The 20,941-nt window shown below is 54.4% G+C and overlaps 2 protein-coding genes across 24 annotated transcripts in view; one reads left to right on the top strand and one right to left on the bottom strand.

Moving 5' to 3' along the window:
* Window positions 1-4,814: 4,814 nt before the first annotated feature.
* LETM2 (leucine zipper and EF-hand containing transmembrane protein 2) lies at window positions 4,815-12,021 on the bottom strand. The gene is made up of 10 exons (XM_059870563.1): window positions 11,911-12,021; window positions 11,199-11,640; window positions 10,886-11,029; window positions 10,175-10,309; window positions 8,755-8,958; window positions 8,138-8,257; window positions 7,647-7,761; window positions 7,432-7,514; window positions 6,675-6,749; window positions 4,815-6,078 (listed from the first exon to the last, which is right to left on the bottom strand). The coding sequence occupies exons 1-10, from the start codon at window positions 11,955-11,957 to the stop codon at window positions 6,028-6,030; spliced, it is 1,416 nt and encodes a 471-aa protein (XP_059726546.1). The 5' UTR covers window positions 11,958-12,021; the 3' UTR covers window positions 4,815-6,027.
* Window positions 12,022-13,728: 1,707 nt separating this feature from the next.
* NSD3 (nuclear receptor binding SET domain protein 3) overlaps window positions 13,729-20,941 on the top strand; it is a 40,822-nt gene continuing 33,609 nt past the window's right edge. For 5 of the 23 annotated variants that reach the window (XM_059870360.1, XM_059870364.1, XM_059870361.1 and 2 more), the window contains exons 1-2: window positions 13,730-13,903; window positions 19,440-20,161. In XM_059870360.1, the coding sequence (XP_059726343.1) occupies window positions 19,484-20,161 (678 nt within the window). In that variant the 5' untranslated portion in view covers window positions 13,730-13,903; window positions 19,440-19,483. Of the gene's footprint in view, window positions 13,904-14,243; window positions 14,266-15,562; window positions 15,726-18,468; window positions 18,637-19,439; window positions 20,162-20,941 lie in introns of those variants that run through there. The other 18 variants (XM_059870373.1, XM_059870363.1, XM_059870355.1 and 15 more) reach the window with 9 other exon arrangements.

The raw sequence follows: 20,941 nt of genomic DNA, 5'->3' as shown, positions 1-20,941 counted from the left end.
TGTGCCGGGAGCCTCACTGGTGTGCCGGGAGCCTTACTGGTGTGCTGGGAGCCTCACTGGTGTGCTGGGAGCCTTACTGGTGTGCCAGGAGCCTTACTGGTGTGCTGGGAGCCTCACTGGTGTGCTGGGAGCCTTACTGGTGTGCCAGGAGCCTCACTGGTGTGCCGGGAGCCTCACTGGTGTGCCAGGAGCCTCACTGGTGTGCTGGGAGCCTTACTGGTGTGCTGGGAGCCTCACTGGTGTGCTGGGAGCCTTACTGGTGTGCTGGGAGCCTTACTGGTGTGCCGGGAGCCTCACTGGTGTGCTGGGAGCCTTACTGGTGTGCTGGGAGCCTCACTGGTGTGCTGGGAGCCTTACTGGTGTGCCAGGAGCCTCACTGGTGTGCTGGGAGCCTCACTGGTGTGCCAGGAGCCTCACTGGTGTGCCAGGAGCCTTACTGGTGTGCTGGGAGCCTTACTGGTGTGCCAGGAGCCTCACTGGTGTGCTGGGAGCCTTACTGGTGTGCTGGGAGCCTCACTGGTGTGCTGGGAGCCTCACTGGTGTGCTGGGAGCCTCACTGGTGTGCTGGGAGCCTCACTGGTGTGCCGGGAGCCTCACTGGTGTGCTGGGAGCCTCACTGGTGTGCTGGGAGCCTTACTGGTGTGCCAGGAGCCTTACTGGTGTGCTGGGAGCCTTACTGGTGTGCCAGGAGCCTCACTGGCATGCCAGGAGCCTTGGCATGCTGGGACCCTCACCACCCCTCGTGGTGTGGGGCTCCCTCTCTGCCCAGGATGCCCCCAGGCCACAGGACAAGCACCTGTGGGCTTTGCTGAGCCAGGCCTGGCACTTCCAGGGCAGGTGCCCTGCACTGCTCAGAGGTGACTGAACCCACCTGTGCTAAACCCAGAGTCCCGTGTACATAACAAAAAATATGTATAAATATGAATATATATTTACATGTCTTTTTAAAAAGGGTTGTTACCAGAGATATACCAGTTTGGTAGGAAGGTACTAGTGGCTGGTAGATATCAGTTGCTATAAAAAAAAAAAAGTCATATATTTTGCTATTTTTGCTGGTTTTATTTTTTTAAATTATGTTCTAAACCTATTTCAGTTTAGGTCCCTCGATAAGAATTGCTGCTGCTGCTTCAGTTTTATATGGGGTTGTATTAAACAATAATAATAATGTGTCGATGATGCCTTTTGGGAATCCGTTGTCATTACGTGCCTGGCCCCGCCCTGGCTCCGGGGCTCCGGCGGGGCTGGGGCCGCCCGTGCCCGTGGCCCCACCTTGGGACAGTGCCCTGGGGAGGGAGGGAGGGGGCTGCTGTCCCTGCCCCCCGTGCCCTGCCCTGGGGAGGAGCAGGGGTCGCTCCAGGTGGTGCCACGGGGCGCCAGCCCCTGCCAGTGCCTTACCGGGGGAGCATCCTCACCCCAGCTCTGCCCGTCCCTGCTCCCCGGGCTGTCCCAGTGCCCCAGCTCTGCTCCACCACGCTGGGGATGGACAGACAGATGGACAGAGCACTCCTGGCTGGGGCAGGAGCCACCTGAACACCCCCCCACCCCCTCCCTGCCGCCAGTGCCAGGCCGCTGTTACTTGAAAAGTTTATTTTGCCTTTGTATGGAGAAATATTATTTGTTGTAAACTCTTCTGTAATGAAATTCTGGAATTCTTGTAATTATTAAAGACTTTAACCACCCTTACATCTCCCTGGGGGGGCGATGGGGAGGGGACTCTGGGGCTCATCCAGGCAGCACTTTGGGATGATGATGCTCAGGGAGCAGCCGTGCTGGCAGCTGCTTTTGTGGGAATTCTGTTTTTTCAGGGCTCCAGCACTTCCCATAAAAATGTTCTAGCACCCCGCAGGGCCTGGGCAGTGGTGTGGGAGGTGGCTGGACATGGATGGAGGGAGGGTGAGAGGGGCTGCCAGCCTCTCCAGAGCCCTTAAATGGTTAAACTGAGGCAGCTGAAGCAGCTGCAGCATCACCGGCCTCCCCGGCCTTTTTAAATGCATCTGCTTGTTGCTGTTTCCCGGTGTAAATTAAATCGATCAGCTGCACTCTGCCCACCCCCACCCCCTTTAAATTAAGTAGAGCTTTTAATCAAGTGATTTATGTTGAATTTGCAGCCCTGGATTAAACTGGCAGCCCAGGCGGGGGGCAGGGCTGGGGGGCTCCATAAATCACAGCTCTCTCTGGGACTGGCTTGGCGCAGGGAGAGCTGGAGTTGGTGTTTACATCATCCCAAACTGCGGCTCTCACCGTCTCCTGCTCATTTCCTGGGGTTACCAGGAGGGCAATTAAATATGATAATAAGCAGAGCAGCTGCAGCAGAGCTCCCTGCCGGGCTGGGGAAGGGGCACATGCAGCTGGGTGCCCACTGCACTCTGTGGGGACACGGGGACACAGCATGGAGGGTCCCTGGGGTGCTGCCCTGGCTGGTGCCCAGCAGAAACCACAGAGGCTGATGGGACAAAGCTGCCTGAATGCTGGAGCCCAGCAGGAAAATTCAGCTCTCTACTCTCCCTGATAACCCATCCTCTTCATGTGGGCAATCTGGGAGATGGGCATACCCCAAAAGTGACCTCAGCACCCCACAGGTCCCCCCCAGCGCTGGGGGGACCTGCAGGACCAGAGCACCCCCTGCCCAGGGGGTGCCTGCAGCCCCTCCTGCTCTGCCCAGCACCAAGGTCTCTGCTTAGGAGGGAGATGGGACAGATCCCTTGGGAAATGGCTCCAGGGCAATGGAGGAGCTGAAGGTGCTGCCCTCAGGAGCCCCTGAGCGGGTGGGGTGTGCTGGGTAACCACGTTTGGCTCTCACAGCATCCTTTGTCTTCTCCACTCCTTGCCTTCCTCGCTCTCTCCTTTTAAAGCCCTCGGACTGTGCAGGCCTGGGACAATCTCCTGGCCCCAGCCCAGGACGTGGCTGCTCTGCCAGCACTCAGCTGGGCTTTGTCCCCCTGCCAGCCGTGTCCCTCCTGTGCCATTCCAGCACGGTGCAGGTCCCTGGCTCAGAGCAGGGCTCAGTGTGCGTGTGGGGAGTGATCCCCCAGCCTGGGGGCCATGGCTGCCTCCAGCCCCCTCAGCCACCCTCCATCCCCCGTGTCCCAGCCAGCTGTGGGGTCAGCAGGACCCCAGGGTGCAGCTCCAGCCCCCCAGAGCTGAGCAGAACCAGAGCCAGATGTGTGCAGCTGCAGCTGGGGCACACAGCTCCCCCAGACCCCTGCTGTCCTGGGCCCTGGGGACACCTTGGGGACATTGCCACCTGCACCCCGTCCTGCTCCATGCGAGGTTTGACAACGGAGCCCTGTCCCACACGACTTTAGGCTGGGATAAAGCTCCATCTCCTTTGTTACACGTTTACAGCAGAGGCAGAAGGGCTGCAGGAATGTGCTGCGGGGATCCGGGAGCTGTAAATCCCAGCCTTTGTTGTGCTTGGGCCGCACTAAATCACTGCTTTTCCCTCTGAATACTAATCTCCTCCAAAAGTGCTGACCGGGGCATCTTTCCTCGGCAGCTTTCAGGGGAAGAGGCTGACGCAAGGCCCGGGGCTGGCGCTGCCACAGGAGCAGCATCCAGCAGAAATCCAAATCCCCAGCTCCGGGCACGGCGCTGCCCCCGGCCTGGGGCAGACACGGGTGCCACAACACCCGGCTCCAGGCTGGAGCAGAGAGAGTGTGAAGATGCCCGGGGGAAGGATAAACAGCCGAGGAGCTGGTTCTCCAGGCTGAGGGGAGACTGGAAGGTGTTTGGCACCGGCGCGGCTGGAAAAGCTCTCCCCACGCCAAAGCACACACGGCCTTGGATCTCTGCAGCGTTTCATTTGCCCAGTGTTGCAGAACAGAATCCCGTGATTTATGGGGCTCCATGGGGGTCGTTTCCTCCCCTCGCTCGGAAGGTCATGCAGCAGAATTGCTGTCTCTCCCCTCTGCGTGCCTGCAGGGTACTGGGTCCTGGGAAGGTGCCTGGGGTCCCCACATGCCAGGCAGAGGTGAGAGTGGGCACGTCCCCAAGAGCCCTGAGGCAGCAGTGACCTGTGAAGCTCAGGGAAAAAAGCTGGCTGGCTTTTTGATCTGAAAATGGGTTTGTTCAGAGGTGTGGAAAGGGTCTCTCTTGCCTCTGCTTGCCCCAGGGCTGGCTGCCCTGGGAGGAGGGAGGCTGGCACAGCCTGCGCTCACTTCAGGCTGAACACGGCCGTGGGGCTGGTGGTCACTGCAGGACATCCAAGGAAGAGCGAGCCCCAGCTTCCAGATCTTTCTAAATTGAAAACACAGGAGGCAAACGGACACATGAGCGCTCGCACACACAGCAGTGTGACGTGGTGGCGCTGCTGCACGGCTGGAGCATGGGGACCAGGGAGCCACCAGAGCTCGCCCACGGCAGGGCGGTGCCCAGGTGATGCCCAGGCTCTCCGCCAGTCCCTCTGCTCTCTCCATCTGTGAAACCTCTCAGCTGAGGAATGTGCTGCTGCCTCGGCAGCCGGCGCTGGCTGGCTCTGCCTTCATCCCGCCCCGGACAGCCGCCAGCCTCCTCCTCTCCCTCCGCCCGGAGCAGGGGCTGCCCGCAGGAGCTCTGCGAGGGGCAGAGCCCTGGGAGCCGGCACAGCTCGGTCCTCGGATGGGGCAGGGAGTTCCCCGGGCCGGTGGAGGCCGGCTGGCAAAGGAAGGAGCCGTTACCTGATCATTTCACCCCAAACCTCCCCGGGCTTCCAAAGGCTGCCAGAGAAACCCAGGCGGGTTTGGGAGTGGGGCAGTCCCGGGCTGGAACAGCAGGCGGGAGGAGATGCCTTCCCTCACTGTGGCGCTAAGAGGCAGCAGTGACTCCACAGCAAGGTGTTATTTTATTGAAATAACATTTATTCCATTTATTAGACACAGACCAGCACTGTGGACGGGCTGGGTGAACGAGGACGGGCTCAGGTACAGAGCTAAGGACACAGGACACCTGACAGCTGGCTCTGTGTTGCTGTAGGAGCCTGAGGCCTTGGGTTTAAAGTGCTGCTCCTACCTGAGCTTGGAGAACTGGCTTTCAGTCGGGTTGTTCTAAAGGCTGGCTGACCTCTGCAAGAGACATTTCATTCCTACTTAGCACCAAATCTAATTTTACAGTAAGTATAAATATACATATTTAAAATCCATAATGTGAGTAATTTCTCAGTATTTACATAGGACAGAGTAAAAAATTTAACAAATGCTAAAAACAGCTTTTCAGAATCCTCTGAGAGTCTGGCAAAAACTGAGCCATCACTGGAGCATGTGAGGAGTCACTTTGCAAGTGTGGAGAGCACTTGGTGTGTATTCTGAGCCAGGTGAGGATTAACCAAAGCTCCACGCTTGGGAGAGGTGTGCAGGTCCAGGTTGCTCCCTCTTGTGACCCAGAGGGATCCTCAAAGTGCAAGTCTGATTCTGTCACAGTGTGTGGCACCTGCACAGCTCCCACTGGGGAAGCAAACACTCACAGGGGGAGGCTCCTTCTGTCCAGCAAGGCTTGAAGCCCTTCTGACCAGTCCTACCACTGAGTGCTGCTCCCTCCCTCCCTGTGGCCACCCTCCTCAGTTAAACTGTGGCCACGTGGGTCATTGTGGGCTGGTCACTGGCTAAAACACCCAAATCAGGACCAAGAGCCTGAGCTGTGACCCTCAGGACAAGCTGCTGGCCCTGGGTGTGTGGGGATGTACCTGCAGAGGATTTCACACTGCAGAACAGGCTTTGCTGGAGCCCAGCCCAGCTTGTTCTGTGCACAGGCCATTCTAACATGAAAAGCTGCCTTTGCTAAGCACAAACACCTGCTCAGGAACAGCACAGACAGCAGCACCATTATTAACATATTTACACCATAAGTTAAAAGTAGCAGGGCAAGGATCCAGCAGAAAAGAGATGTCTGGGGCCATCCAGACAACAGTGGCCTAGCTGCTAACAAGCTTGGGACAGAGAGAGAGGCCCCTGAGGGCTACTGCCTCCTTGTGTAGAGCAGCCTCCTGGGAAATCCCTGCTCCCTTTGCAGGAGGTGTGGAGATGGAAGCTGCTTCCTCCCAGTGCTGGCTCCAGGTTAGGCTCCATTGGCACCAGCCTTGCTGCTCTGGGATGCTTCCATTTTGGTCTAGGGGCAAAAGAAAAGGGCAGATTTTAGGCAGTACAAATATTTTTTGAAATTCAAAATCTTTTTTGAAGGTGTCTTCCCATTTAGCATGGGAAGTTGCTCTGGAGAGGAACAGTTGATAACGAGCAAAGTTCTTCAGGTTAAAGGAGATGGGAGATGGGAGTCTGTCTGGACTCCCCAAGTTGCCTTAAGCAGCACCCCAGATGTGCACATAAGCACCTAAATTGAAATCAAATATTCACAGAAAGAAAATGGGCAAAACAAAGACAATCACTGCAGAAATATTTTGACAGATGCCAAGTGGCTCTTACCCTGCTGACTCCAAGGGAAGGCTGGTCTGTCCCAGTGGCCCAAGGCAGATTATTAAGGAAGAGCACCAGGATATACCAGTAATTCCCCCCAGTTTGACTGCTCTCTGTCATGTGTGGTATCTTTGTATTGAACAGCCCCCAGTGCAGTTCTCATCCAGTTTCTCCAGCTGCTCCCTGAACTCAGCAGTGTTCACAGCATCCTGCACTCCAAACTTCCTCAGTTTGGCTGCAAGCTGTGTGAAGAACAATCTCTTTTGGGAAGTGTAAGAACTCTGACAAGCTCACCTCTCGTGGGGGAGGCTTCACTGATGCTTCAGAGAATGGCAATTTCTCTGTTGGCTGGGACACAAATTCTTCCTTCTTTAAGGAAAAAGCAGCTGTAAGTCACAGAATCCTCTCAAAAAGGCCTAAACCCCCCAGCCCCTTCTCCCTTCTGACAAGGCTGTTCCCTGCTAACTCTGTCAAAGCTGTCCTGGCATTTCCATTGTTTCCCCAGCACAACTTAACTATGTGGAAATATTTCTGGCAGTTGATACAATATTCTTTGATTCCTGCTGCTGCTTTTATCAGCTGGGACTAATCTAAGGAATTCACTGCAGTGTGATGCTGAGAACCATATGCTCTGGCTTTCTTACTCCAGATATTTTGGCTCATTTTGTCCCAGACAACTGAACCCAAATTCACTAAGAGGGCTAAAAACAAATTCTCTTTAACTGGCTCCTCTGAGCTGAATGCACCTGGGCTGAGGCCTGAAGCAATTCAGGCTGAGTCCTCCCTGGCTGGGAGTCAGCACTCAATAACCAGCTGCTCCCAGGCACAGCACCAGTTGTGCCACAGCAGATCCCTGCTCCCTTCCCTTGCCTCTCAAATCACAACATGCAACTGTGAGGCTCTTGTGGGGGAAAACACCCACAGTGCAAGAACAGACTGCTCATGCTCTGTGTCAAACATTGGGTTTGTCCAGCTTTGGAAAGGTTTGGTCACACCCAATTCCCAACCACTTCAGCACATGTTTTCCTGCTTGCAGACTGCTGTTTCTAACCTTTCTTCCCTGTACAACAGGGGCAGGATCCAGGAGGGTCTCCTGACCTTCAAGCACAGATGTCATCACTCCAGCAGCTTCAGCTGTCTGCAGAAGAACAGACAGTCACAACTTCAGTCCACTTGTAGGATCAGGAAACAAGATTCTATCAAAGTCCTTCATTTTTATAATGCATAATGGTTGAGCTATTAACCTATCAGCTTTATTCAAACCACTTGCCTTGCTCTGTGGAATGGGAACAGATTGTGGCTTTACATCTATTAAGTACAAGGCACGGGAAAGCAGGAGCAGAGAAGAAGGAATGTTTTCCTTTAAATGCAGATCCAGCCACTGTTGGAAGAAAACAGAAGGAAAAATTGCTTCATATTGGCTCTATGTGAGTATGTATTAATACAACACTGTCCTTAAAGCAATCTTGAGTTTGGATAATACAGTTTTAAGTTACCATAATGAGAAGAAATGGGTCTGAAGAGTTAGGAATACCCCCCACTTCACCTTGCTCCTATCTGGCCCTGGTTCTATTTGGTTTTCTCCTTAGTCTAGGACATAATCTGGATCCTTCATGCCTTAGAGCTCAGCTCTGTGGGTGAGGATCCAGCTTGAAACTCATGCATGAATTCTCAGGAAGCTGTGCCTTCTGCACCTGAGCACTGCCTGGAGCCTGTCACTGAGGAACCTCACGCAGCCCAGGCCAGGGCACACTCACCTGCCCCAGCTGCTCCTTCAGCTGCTCCTCAGAGAGCCCCAGTGACCGCATCCCTCTGGCCCTGCAGGCGCTCTGCAGCTCGGGCACGCTCAGGCCACTGACCCCTTCCTTGGCAATCATCTGGAATGAACAGCAACATTCCCATCCAGGCACAGGGCAAGCCAAGACCCTGCTGCACCTGAAGGAACTTCTGGAGGTCCCCAATCCAATCTCCTGCTCAGAATTGCTCAGCATTTTCCATTTGTGCTTTGACCCCCTTTAGGGATGGGGATTTTGCAACCTGTTCCACTGTTTACCCACTCACTGATTTTAATTGTTTTTCCTTATCAAGTTGAAATTTGCCTTGCTGCAATTTATGGCCACTACCTCTGCACGTGTAAGTCTGGTTCCATTTTCCAAATAATCCCACTGCACATCAAAAGGCATCCCTTTTTTATAATTAGCATGACTCCAAAAGGAAATGTTGTAGTACTGCCAGACTGCAAGGCTGCAGGGAGGTGAACCCTCATTCTGTTTTCTTCTGGGATGTGTCCTGGGGAAGATCTGACTCACATCAACACCAAACTCCCCTGCAGTGAGGGGGTGTGGGCAGCTCCTGGGTGCTGCTGCAGACCCACCTCGTCGTCGGCCTTGATGCTGCGCAGCCGCAGCAGCAGCTGGAAGCGCAGCAGGTTGTTGGTGCCCAGGGCCTGCAGCTCCAGCAGCTTGCACAGGGCCACCAGCTGGGGCCTCTCCAGGTGCTCCAGGGTCAGCTCGTCCTCAAAGAGCTTGGAGAAGCGCACGACCTCCTGTGTGCTGGGGTTCCGGCCACTGGGACGGAGCTGGAGGAGGCACAAACAGCCCTGAGCTGAGCAGGATCCCCAGCTGGAATCTCCTCCCCTTCCCCTTCCCCACAGGGGAATGCCTGTCCCTGCTGGAGACACCAGCATACAGTGGGATCCCCAGTTGGGAACCTCCCCCCCTTCCCCTTCCCCTCCTCACAGGGGAATTCCTGTCCCTGCTGGAGACACCAGCATACAGTGGGACCCCCAGATGGGAACCTCCCCCCTTCCCCTTCCCCTCCTCACAGGGGAATTCCTGTTCCTGCTGGAGACACCAGCATACAGTGGGACCCCTAGTTGGGAACCTCCCCCCCCTTCCCCTTCCCTTCCTCACAGGGGAATTCCTGTCCCTGCTGGAGACACCAGGATACAGTGGGACCCCCAGTTGGGAACCTCCCCCCCTTCCCCTTCCCTTCCTCACAGGGGAATTCCTGTCCCTGCTGGAGACACCAGCATACAGTGGGATCCCCAGTTGGGAACCTCCCCCCCTTCCCCTTCTCACAGGGGAATTCCTGTTCCTGCTGGAGACACCAGGATACAGTGGGATTCCCAGTTGGGAACCTCCCCGCCCTTCCCTTCCCCACTGGGGAATTCCTGTCCTTGCTGGAGACACCAGGATATAGTGGGACCCCCAGATGGGAACCCCCCTTCCCCTTCCCCACAGGGGAATGCCTGTCCCTGCTGGAGACACCAGGATACAGTGGGATCCCCAGTTGGGAACCTCTCCCCCTTCCCCTCCTCACAGGGGAATTCCTGTCCCTGCTGGAGATAGAGTTAAAAGTCACAGTTAAACTATTATTGAGTGACCACTGGAAGTTCCAGGGGTAACTTCCAGGCTGGGAATTCCAGCCCTGCCAGGCTGGGAATTCCAGGGCTTGGCTGAACTGAGGCAAGGCACAAACAGCCTTGAGTGGGATCCCCAGCTGGGGACCTCCCTCCCTTCCCCTCCTAACAGGGGAATTCCTGTCCCTGCATGAGACAGCACCATACAGTTAAAAGTCACAGTTAAACTGTTATTGAGTGGCCATGGAAGTTCTGGGGGGTGAAAGGTGTTCCCTGCCAGGCTGGGAATTCCTGTGAGCAGGGCTCTGACTGCAGGGTGGGCAGGGACCAGCACTGACAGCTGCTCTGTCCCCACAATCCTGGTACAGATCCCCTGCTCTCTGCCCCAGGCAGCAGCTCTAAAGGTGTGTCTGTGCCATGGCTGCCATCCTACCTCGTGCAGGTAAATGGAGAATTGTTTCCCTTTTCCTGTGTCTGCCTTGTTCCTTTTGGCCATCTCTGCAATGGTCTCCCGCAGGAACTTGGCTAACTCCAGCCTTGCATTCAACTTCTTCTTCAACTTCTCTTCCTTCATTTGGGAAACACAAAGTTATAAATCAGAAAATGGAATTGCTGTGCACATTCCTTCTGATCCCTGTCTGCAGCACAGCCTTCCATCTGTCCCACACTGTTGAGTTTGTGGGGGTCCTCAAGGACAAGGTGAGAATTTGACTTCATGTCCTTAAAAGGCCGATTTATTATTTTATGACGTTATATTATACTAAAGAATGCTATACAAAACTATACTAAAGAAAGAAAAAGGATACAGACAGAAGGCTTAACAAGAATGAATAATAAAAACTCGTGACTGCTCAGAGCCTGGCTGTGATTGGCCATTAAGTTAAAGCAATTCAAATGTTGGATAAACAATCTCCAGATCACATTCTACAGCAGCAAACACAGGAGAAACTGAGGCTTCTCAGCTTCCCAGGAGAAAATCCTGGGCAAAGAGGATTTTTCAGGAAATATGACAGTGACATCACTCAGCCCAGGAATGACCTGAAAATGCCTCAGGCACAGGGTGAGGCTGATGCTCACTGGCAGCACAGGCAGGGAACATCAGCCCTGCACAGATGTTCTGAGGAGCTGGGGACACTCCACAAACCTTTTTTGACTCCGTCTCAAACGTCGAGGGCAGCATGTCAGGGAAGAGCTTCAGGAACACAGGTAACAGAAACTCCATGAAGGGGACAATGACAAACACCAGGAAGGGAACCAGCCTGAAGAGATCTGCACAAGTTCTCAGCAGCTGTAGGGAGAAAAGCACAGCAGGGATTACCCAGAGATTATCACTCAAAGTGTGCCCAAAGAAGGGGAGTCAGATTTGGGTCTGTGTACCCCTGACACCCAGGAAAAAGCACCTGCATTTAATCATTCTGTGATTCTGTGTTCCTGAACACTAGCACTGTGGCACTTACCCTTCTCCTCTCCCTCCTGGTGAGCACCTGCCCATGCAGCAGCCTCCACACCATCCTGGCAGCCACCTTGGTGTCAATCCAGAGCAGGTGGAACCCATGGTAGTAATGCTTCAGCTCATCCACGACTCTCTGTCTCAAGGACTTCTTTCCCGCAGGAGCCACCACCTGCTTGCCCAGGTTTTTAGCAGGTTTAGCTCCCTGGTTCCTGGGCTTTCCGTGGGGCAGGGGCCCCCCTGGCAGCTGCTGCCGGGGGCTGCTGGAGGTGTGCAAGGTGTGGGCAGGTGAGCGAGGCAGGGCGGCGCCCAGGCAGGCACGGCGTGGCCAGGGCTGGCTTTTGGAGTCCCTGCAGGTCCAGGTGAGCTGGGGATCCACCAGCTGGACAAGAGCAACGGCTGGGGAGCACAGAGGGCTGCAGTGCGCCAGGAGATGGGAGCCCCTGAAACTGGAGAGGTGATTCTGTAAGAGCAGGGCAGGAGAAGCGAGTGCCGAGGCATCACCCCCAAACCTCAGCACCAAGCCGGCCCCGTGAAATCGCTTTTGTGCTGAGAGCCTGATCCCCCAGCAACGGCTGCGATACGGAGAAGTCGTGCCGTGCCAGCAGCTCATCTCTGAGGGGGGAGGAGCCCCCCGGGTCTCTCGGAGCCCCCTCAGCAGGGAGCGCGACAAAAGCTGCGAACACCCCCGAGGCCCGTCCGACCCCGCGGGGGCTCACCTGGCCCTGGCCGCGGCCAGAAGCGCGTTACAGCCGCACGCAGCCATGGCTGGGCCGGCCGCGGCGGGCCCTCAGCCCCGGCGGCGGCGCGGGGCGGCGGCAGCTCCGGCGGGCGCCGGGGGCCGCCGGGGCCCGGCGGGCCCCATCCCCGAGCGCTGCCGGGCGCGTCGGGGCCGGACCGGGGGCCGCCGCGCCGCCCCTTTCCGGTCCCTGTGCTCGTGCCAGTCCCGGCGATGCCGATCCTTGTCCCGGTTCCCTGGTCCTGATGCCGGTTCCGCTTCCGGTTCCGCTCACCGCCGGCCGCACTCCTCCCGCCCACCCGTCCCGTCCCGTCGTGCCCCGCGCGAGCCGCTCTGACCCGTAGCCGCTCTGTGGTGCCTGCGCCGTGACGCCATCGCGCCGCGCCACGCCCTGCTCGACACCAGCCAATCAGAAGTCAGAATCGCTGTCCTGCCCGAGGCCTGCCCAATGGGAGCGCAGTGGGGCGGGGCCTGACCCGAGGAGCCCTCGGGAAAAGACGCTGATTGGGTGCGCGAGAACGGCGGCGGCGCGGGGGCCGTGACGTCACGTGCCGGTGGCGTGACGCCATCGCGAGACCGGGGAGTTGCGCATGACGTCACGCGCACGGCGAGGCGCTCGGGACCGTCCCGTGGGGCCCTAAAGCGCATCCAGGAGCCTCCCCCGTGGCCGTCCTGCCTCGGAGGCGTCCGGGGGCAGCCGTAGCTCTCCCGGGCAGCTGTGCCGCGCCTCGCAGGGAGGAGTCGCTCCCAACATCCCCGGTTGGCGGCAGGCCGGGCCCTGAGCTGTCACTGCAGGCCCTGCCAGCGGCCTCGCTCCGTGCAGTGCCCTAAACACACAGAACGCGGCTCCGCGTGTGAGGGACGCAGGGAGCGGAGACTCCTCTCTGTCAGGGGGACAAGCTCTGCCATGTGTGATACAAACGCTCCACTCCCGTGTGGCTGAGGGGCGGGTGGAACACACTGACGGCTGGAGACACGTTCCCAGCAGGTGACAGGTGACTTGATTCCTTGACATTTTTAAAGGCCCTTCCAACCAGAGACATTTTGAGATTCCTTTAAATACTAGCTGGTTTTCAGAGATTAGAGAGGAAAAAACATTTCATTGCCTCTGTGAAAAAAGAGTCCGGAACCCTTTGGCTAAGGGATGCCCAAACAGTTGAACAGTGCTTTAAAAAGTAGAAATAAAATGGGGTAGATGGGTGAAAAGGGGGACAGAGCTCCCAGTACGAAACTGGGCTTTAAACACATTAAGATTATGTATAAAAGAGCTTTTCCTGTGGGAATGAGGGACATAGATGAGTCTCCTCTCCTGTTCCTGAGGAGACTCATCTGTCGCTGTTCCTGCGCTGTGCACGGGCCTTTAGGAAGGTCCCTAAATTGAGGAGCAGAATCGCTTTTTAAATTTCCTTTCTTACAGCTCTTCCCAGTCTAGCCCCTTATCCCTCTTGTCCGAGGAGCCCAGAAAGGGACATAAATCCCGCCCAGTCCCCTCTTGTCCCCGGCTCCTCTCGGGGGTCACGCCGCCGCCACCTTCGGCCGAACTACATCTCCCGTGATACCTCGCGGCGGGCACCGCCCCAGCGGCCAATGGGAGACGGCGGCGCGTGCGCGCGCGGCTGCGCAGTGCGGCGGCGGAGGGGGGCGGGCGGGGGCGGAGGCGCTCGGCGGGGCCGCACCGGCACAGCCGCTCCAGCGCCGCCGCCGCCAGCGCCTCCCTCGGCCGCCGACCCGCCGGACCCGCCGGGCCCCGCCAGCGCCTCCCTCGGCCGCGGCGGGCGCTGGGGGCGGGCGGCCACCCCGGGGCGGAGCCGGCGCCAGCGGCGGGGGCGCGGAAATCGAGGCCGGGGCTCCGTCGCGGCCTTGCTGGTGCTGCGGGAGGAGGAGGCGGAGGCCCCGCGCCGCCCCCGCCGCCGCCTTTGTCTGCGCGGGGCCGGGCGGACGCGGCGGGGCCGTGAGAATGGAACTGACTGAAGGTGAGCGCGGGGCCGCGGCGGCCCCGGGGCGGAGGGGCCGCGGCCGCCATGTTGCTGCGGGAGCTGCGGCGGCACCGGGGCGGCGGGGCCGGGCCCCGGGCAGAGCCCGGCCAGGGCAGAGCCCGGCCAGGACAGGCCCCGGCTCGGCGCCGTGACGCGGGACCCCCGCGCCGTCCACCCCGGCCGGCTCCGCGCTCCCCGCTCCGGCCCAGCCGCTCTCACCGGGGCCCAGCCCCGTCCTGCTGCGGGCGAGAAATTCGGGGTTTCGCCCACCGGAGCCGTCGGTGTCACCGCGCCGCGGCCTCCGCAGCTCGAGGAACGGGGTTTTATTGCGCGCGGGAAGAGCTGCGCATCAGCGAAGGGTTTGTTGTTGCTCTGGTGTTATTTTTCTGCGGTGCTGTTGCGTTGTGCTGCACTTTGTTGTGGTCTCGCTGTGCTTTCGATACGCTCGGTCGTTTCAGTGCAATTTGTTGTTAAAAGTCTTAACGATGACACAGTTCTACAGATGTATACTAGCCCGAAGGACAGTATGAAGTAGCCAGTAGTTATAGTTGATGGGAAAACTAGCGTGTTTTGATGGCTGTTCAAGTCTTTCAGTGACCTTTTGCAGAAATGCACAGTGAATGCTTTGGTAGTTATATATGTATTTTTTTATTATTATTATTTTTGTTAACTGCTTGGAAGGATTTTGCTCCAAAGCCTGAACATGTGCCTTATGAAGGTGCAGGGTAAGAGTGAAGGATGGTGGTCAAAGACTGTATGTTTTGTTTTAATACAAACATATTTTATATTTTCCAGTTTCACTGCTTTGCCTGAGTTTGAGGAGGTTTGTGTGAGATGCGTTGTGGTTCTTACCCTGGCTGTGATACCTGATTTCTGGCTTCATAGCAGTATTAGCCCATGACTTTTCCTGAGGATTCAGAGTTTTTGCTCCATGTTTTCCATTTGAATCCCATGGCTCTCAAAACAAATGAGTCTCTGAGCTCTTTTTTCAGACAAACCACTTTTCTCTGCTGCCCAAGTTGTTTCTTTCCACATCACCGTGGGAAACTTCATCCAAATGCCCTTATCTAGCTCAGTTACAGACGTGACTGTTTTTTCTGGCATTCAGAAACCAAATACAAAACACCTTTACAAAGGTGCACGGGGAAGCAGCCTCACCTCATGCTTTAAAGTTTGTCAAGAGGCCTCTGATTCACCGCTGGTGTCTGCCAGGAGGAACAGCTCAGTCCAGCTGGAGTCAGGAAAAATCCACAGGCTGTGGGTTTCCTGTTAAAGACTCAGGTGCAGGTGAAAATTTGGCATTGTCTTAATGTGTGCAAACAGAGCTTTGTCTGGGGGATTTGTTAAGGGCATGCAGAGAAGGATGGGACAAAGCAGATTGCACAGACTGAATGCAGGGATTAGTAGGAACAATTGTTTTATTTCTCTCTGCAGTTCATACAGTTCTGACCCGCTGGGATGATGTTCCAGGTGGCAGAGGTGGCCCTCTGGGTCGTGGTTAATGTGACTGGGAGCAGTGGGTGTGCTCAGCTCAGGGGAGGAGTGAGGTGCAGGGTGTGAACTGCAGAGAGGTGTGAGAGTGAGGTGTGTATGAACTGCAGGCTTAGGGGTTTGAGAGGTCAGGAGTGATTGCATCACTTCAGACACCCAGCCTGTCCAGCCAGGCAGCTCTGTCTGTCTGTCAGTCAGACACCTGCAGCAGTGAGCAGCTCCTGGGAGCAGTTGCTGTGTTGGTGGGGTGCCTGAGGAGAGCAGCAGCAGTGCAGCTTGGATCCTTTGGGGTGAAGCAGCACAGGAAATGGCAGTAAACATCTCTGGGGTAAGGAGGGGTTGGTAGGATGTGAGCAGAGGTTTGCATCTCTCTGGTTTAGGTCTGTGTGGACAGGAACTGGGTGGTATTTGGACATTAAGATATCCTGGAACTTCTGCTTTTGAGGCTGGTGATAGAAAGGCCAGCTCAGGGTGACGAGGCAGTGACACCATTCTGAGCACACACGTCTGACTCACAGCAGTGCTTCCAGCTCCCTTAGGAGCCAGCAGGCCAGCTCCTGCCTCACAACACACACCTTCCATCCAAAAAACACCTCACCTCTGACTGCACTAGCCCTAGTTGGGCATTGTCAACAGAAAAGGGAGGGAAAAGGTTTGGTGAGAGCTCTGTTTAAAATGTGTGTATGCTGGACTTCCATCAGTAGCTGTTGTGTTTCTCCCTGCTGTGGCCATAGCCAGTCTCAGCCAGACCTAGAGATTGGGAATAAGAAAAGCTGGGATCACACAGGATTGGAGTTGTTTGATAATCTGAGATCAGTTGTTGTTTAGTCCGATGCAGCATGGAAGCAAGGTTTGAGAACTTCAAGTCTTGTTTTCTGAAAGCAAAGTTGAAAAATACTAAAACTGGTTTTAGGTAAGTGGAATTGTTGGTGAGAAGCTGAACCTGGAGGGATCCATAATCTCTGCAAAACCTTCCCCTCACTGAGCACTCATTCTTGGAATAGAACTGGTTTTTTGAGTTGTGCTCAGTTGAGCTGAGAAGCTTGGGATGGGAACTGAAACTAACAGTGTTCACTTAAGGATTCTGTGCTGCTTATATTTTTCCATTTACCTTTTCCTCTGTTCCTTTGAATTGGGACTCTCCCATGGAGGACAGGAAAATATTTACTGAAGGTGTGTCAAGTCTCAGTGTTTGTAAATGGCCCTGTGTCCCAGTCTGTCCTGGGGGAGGACTTGAGCAGAATGGGGGATTCTCACCTCCAAAGAGGAAACATTCTCATTAGGAAATACAGTTGTACTTTTGAAAGTGTTAATTTCAAATTGTTTCATTGTTGTTTTCAAGTTGTTTGCAGCTCTGAAGTGTCCATTTCCTATAAACCTTGAAGTGATGAAACTGTTTCTTTATCTGTTCATCTCCAGTGTTGTATCAGTGCAGGATCTGTTATGGGTCATGTTTGAAAGCCAAACTGTACAGTTCACAGGAGGCTGACATGGTGGGTTCATGGAGTAATCACTGGCATAGTGAGAAGAATTTATTCTGGAATACTTTTCTGCAAGATCAGCTGGAAATCCCGTTGTTCTGTGGTCTGGGTGGTGTTGCTGTGTGGCAGGGACAGCTCTCTGTGGTGACAGTGGAGTGTTCTTCACATTAGTGCTTAGGAGGGACATACACAAAGTGATCCTTGCTTGGGTTTGGCTGTTGAGATTCCTGTGTGTTCAGGGTTCCTCATTGTGTCCTGTTTTTGTGGGTCACTCTAGGGCCTGTCCTCTCACTGTAATCCTGCTCAGGTGCCACTTCACTGGGCAGCATGTGGGGCAGAATTTTGGGCAAGGAGAGTGGGAAAGTCTGGCTGTGTTAACAGTGATGGCAGTGAGGAGGTGGCAGAGATGTCAGTGCTGTGGGGGGCAGAGAACAGCCTTGGTGCTTTGGGGCTGCTGGGGCAGTTTGTGGAGCCCTGCCCCTGGTTCTCAGCCTGCACAGAGCTCCTGAGGAACCAGTTTGGGATGGGGTGTCCCAGCTGTGCAGCACAGGCTGAGTGACCCAGGTGAGCTCTGGAACAAATGACAAAACAAAATCATAACACTCTCCTTTAACTGGTGGCTCCTAAATCCAGTGTAAATGCAGTGCTTTAAAGTTCATTAATCCACACTTCTGTCATGTAGCAAAACAAAGCACAAGGGCAGCCACCTCTGCAGAGCCTCTGGGAGCTGCATTGGCAGCTGGGACTGTGCCCTCCCAGCTGTGGATGTTCCTGAAGTGCTGCCACAGCTTCCCAAGAGTTTTTAATAAGTATTCAGAAGATTGAACCTGGTTTTAGTAAAAAATAAAACCCAGCCTAGTGTGAGAATCTACTGTTTGCTCTTCGGTTTGGCAGATGGAAAGTAACAATTCAGTGGTAAATTGTACAAACAGTCCCACTTCCTCTTCCCAGAACTGGGGTGGGTTGGGGCTTTTGACCTTGCTGTGCAATGCCAGTGCTGCTCCTCAGATCTGCTGCCCCTGACGGTGCTGCCTGTGTTGGTTTGCTGGCTGATGTGCAGAGCTGTGGAGGAAGGGATGGTTTCATGGCCCCAAGGTTTAAAAGTTCCTGCAAAGAGAAAATTGTGCTGCAGAGCCTTGTGCTGTTATTGCCCTGAGTTGCTTAATTACAGTGACAAACGTGCCCAAGTCAATCTCACAGACAGTGAAGATGAGGACAAACATCAATTTAATCAAAGTGTGAAGATCATCGAAAAACATCACCCCAAAACATCCAGCACAAATTCCTGTTGGAACTTCAGTTACTTTTTGAAGTCTTAGAGGAGGGAAGTTCTCAGTGTTAGGAAAGCTCTAAGGTACTGAGATGCACAGCTCTGGGAGGGTGAGAATTGCATGTGGGCAGGGTTTAGTGGAGGTTTCCTTTAGAAGAAGTGTCTGTGGAATGCATTAATGTCGTTTCTAACCCAGACCAAAAGGGCACAGTAACCCTCCTGTGTGCCCACACAGGCAGAACAAATACCATGGGGCTATGTTTGCTTTGGAAGGACTGAACTAACCCTGTGGGAATGAAACTGGTGTTTCTTACCTGCAGGTCAGGTCAGCTCACTGTGTGTTGCTTCTTGTTGAACATTGAGCTGCTTACGTGAATGCCAAAGCCTTCTCTGAGCCTGCAGTTGAGTTTTGGAAGTCTAACTTTGATTGAGTCTGATTGTGGTGTTTCAGTATGCACTGGAAAGTTGAAGGTGTGGAATCTCATTCAGTGAGTAACCTCTGGGTTTGGGGGTCTGTTGATGCTGAGGCTCTGAACCGTGCAGTGCTTAATATTGAAATTAGGTGTGAGGGGCAGGAGAATAACCCTCCTCACACAGCTGCTGGGAGCCAGTGCATGCAAACTGTACCCTGCTTTTCTGGAGAGGGAGGAGGTTGGGAAGCTCCATCTGAGGCTGCTGCAGGGCACTGGTTTCCCAGTGGCCAAGGTGGAATGACCCACTTGTTTTCATTGTGCTCTTGTTCAGAGCATCCTATGGCTTTCCCAAAGGCTGCTCATGTCTCGAATTTTGGCAAGGAGGTGGGGAGGGAGGAGGAGAAGATGTTTCTCTGTTTGTCTTTCTGTGGTGTTCCTGGCTTGTGCAGTTTACAGTGACTGTGTCAGGACAACTTGGTATCTCTTATCTGCTGCAGGATGAAATGCTGTCCAGCTGCTTCAGGCTGGAATAAACCCTTCCTAGGGCATGACTGAGAAGGCTGTAGAGAGTGCTGGGGAGTTTGGCACCATTACTCTGACTTTGAAATACTGGGGCTTATAGTTCTTAAACGCTCATAGGTGCTTCTGATATTTTTTGAAACGTCTTGGAAAAGAAGAAATTTGCCATATGAAAGACATGCTAGTAGCCTTTTGTAAAGGCTCAGTAACAACAGTCCTCTCTAAATCCACACAAGGGTGTCTGCTGAATAGAGAGGGGGAAATCGTTCTTGAGATCCCTTTTTTCCTCAACTGTTTAATTTGCTTAATTACTGTTTTTAATTTACACTGACTTCTTATTTCCCTTCCCCTGCCTCTAGGCCCTATGAGAAAAAGGGAAAGCTAAGGATGCTGGAGCAGAACAATGGATTTCTCTTTCTCTTTCATGCAAGGGATCATGGGAAACACAATTCAGCAACCACCTCAACTCATTGACTCGGCCAACATCCGCCAAGAGGAGGCCTTTGATGGCAGCAGTGACATTGCCGAGGATGGGGGCCGGACGCCGTACGAGGCCGCGCTGCAGCAAGGCTTCCAGTACCCCACGCCATCCGAGGAGCTGCCCCCCCTCACCAACGGCTACCCCCCGGCCATCAGCATGTACGAGCCCCAGGGCAAGTACCAGGGGTACCCTCAGTATCCCAACGGATCTGCCAACGGCTTCGGGACGGGCAGGAACTTCAGCCCCCCGGAGTATTACCAGCTGGAGAACAGCAACGCCAGGCCGCAGGAAGTGGTGGAGAAACCTTCCCCTCCTCCCCAGCCGCCACCTCCGCCACCGCCTCCACAAGTGGGGATTCCAAAGAAGACTGGCTCACCAGAGATCAAACTGAAAATAACCAAAACTATCCAGAACGGCAGGGAATTGTTTGAGTCCTCCCTGTGTGGGGACCTGTTGAATGAAGTCCAAGCGAGGGAGTACGCTAAGGCAAAACATGAAGGGAGGAAAGAGAAAAGGAAAAAAAGTAGCAAGCATGACTCTTCCAGGTCGGAAGAGCGCAAGTCACACAAAATTCCAAAATTAGAACCAGAGGAGCAAAATGTAAGTGGAATGGTAATTCAGCCATCTGTACACCTGGTATTGTTGATGGAGAGCGTGTCCAGCAGGGTTTGTCCTTGTTCTGGCTGTGTGCACGCTGAGTCACCGGGCTTTAGTTACTCGTCAGAGCCTCAGGATGAGGTTGCCAGGAGCTGTGTCTGTAGGTAACACAATGTCGGTTTAAAGGCTCATGTGAAAAACAAATTTTAGAAAAGGTTATATATTGGTTTTAAATATTATTTAGTGTTATAACATGGTTAGAGTTTGCTACGCTCTGGCCAGTGTTGAAGATGGAACTTCTGGATGAAAGCTCACACATTCTTGTATTGCCTCTCAAAAGAGTGCTAGATTGTTGAGTGGAAAGTGAGGTTCCTTGGGGTATTCAGCAGTGAAACATTAATTAATCTTGTACCACATTGTTCATATCCAGAGGATGTACATCAGGTGGTGTTAACTGAGATTCTGGGAAACAAAGACCCAGATTACCTTGGTGCCCTCTCATTCTTTTTCTTTCAGTTTCATAAGCCACTCCAGTACTTGTGTTTCGTTTTCTAGTGCTTGTTCCTTCCACCTCTGTGGTGCTGGTTTCTGCCTCTCCCAGTTTGAGGGAATAGGTGGCAGAGAGGCTTGTAAGTGTCAGGAATGGGGAAGTTGCCATTTCTGGCAGGGACAGAAATTGCCCAGCACAGGCTGGGCTGTTACAGAACGTAGCTGAGTTTGTTGTCAGGCCTGTGAAAGCCCTTGGTGCTTGCTGTTCTCAGGGAGAAGATCCTGTCCTGCAGG

Source organism: Haemorhous mexicanus, chromosome 30, assembly GCF_027477595.1.
Source record: "Haemorhous mexicanus isolate bHaeMex1 chromosome 30, bHaeMex1.pri, whole genome shotgun sequence".
NCBI lineage: Eukaryota > Metazoa > Chordata > Aves > Passeriformes > Fringillidae > Haemorhous > Haemorhous mexicanus.
This window is presented reverse-complemented; position numbering and strand designations above follow the sequence as displayed.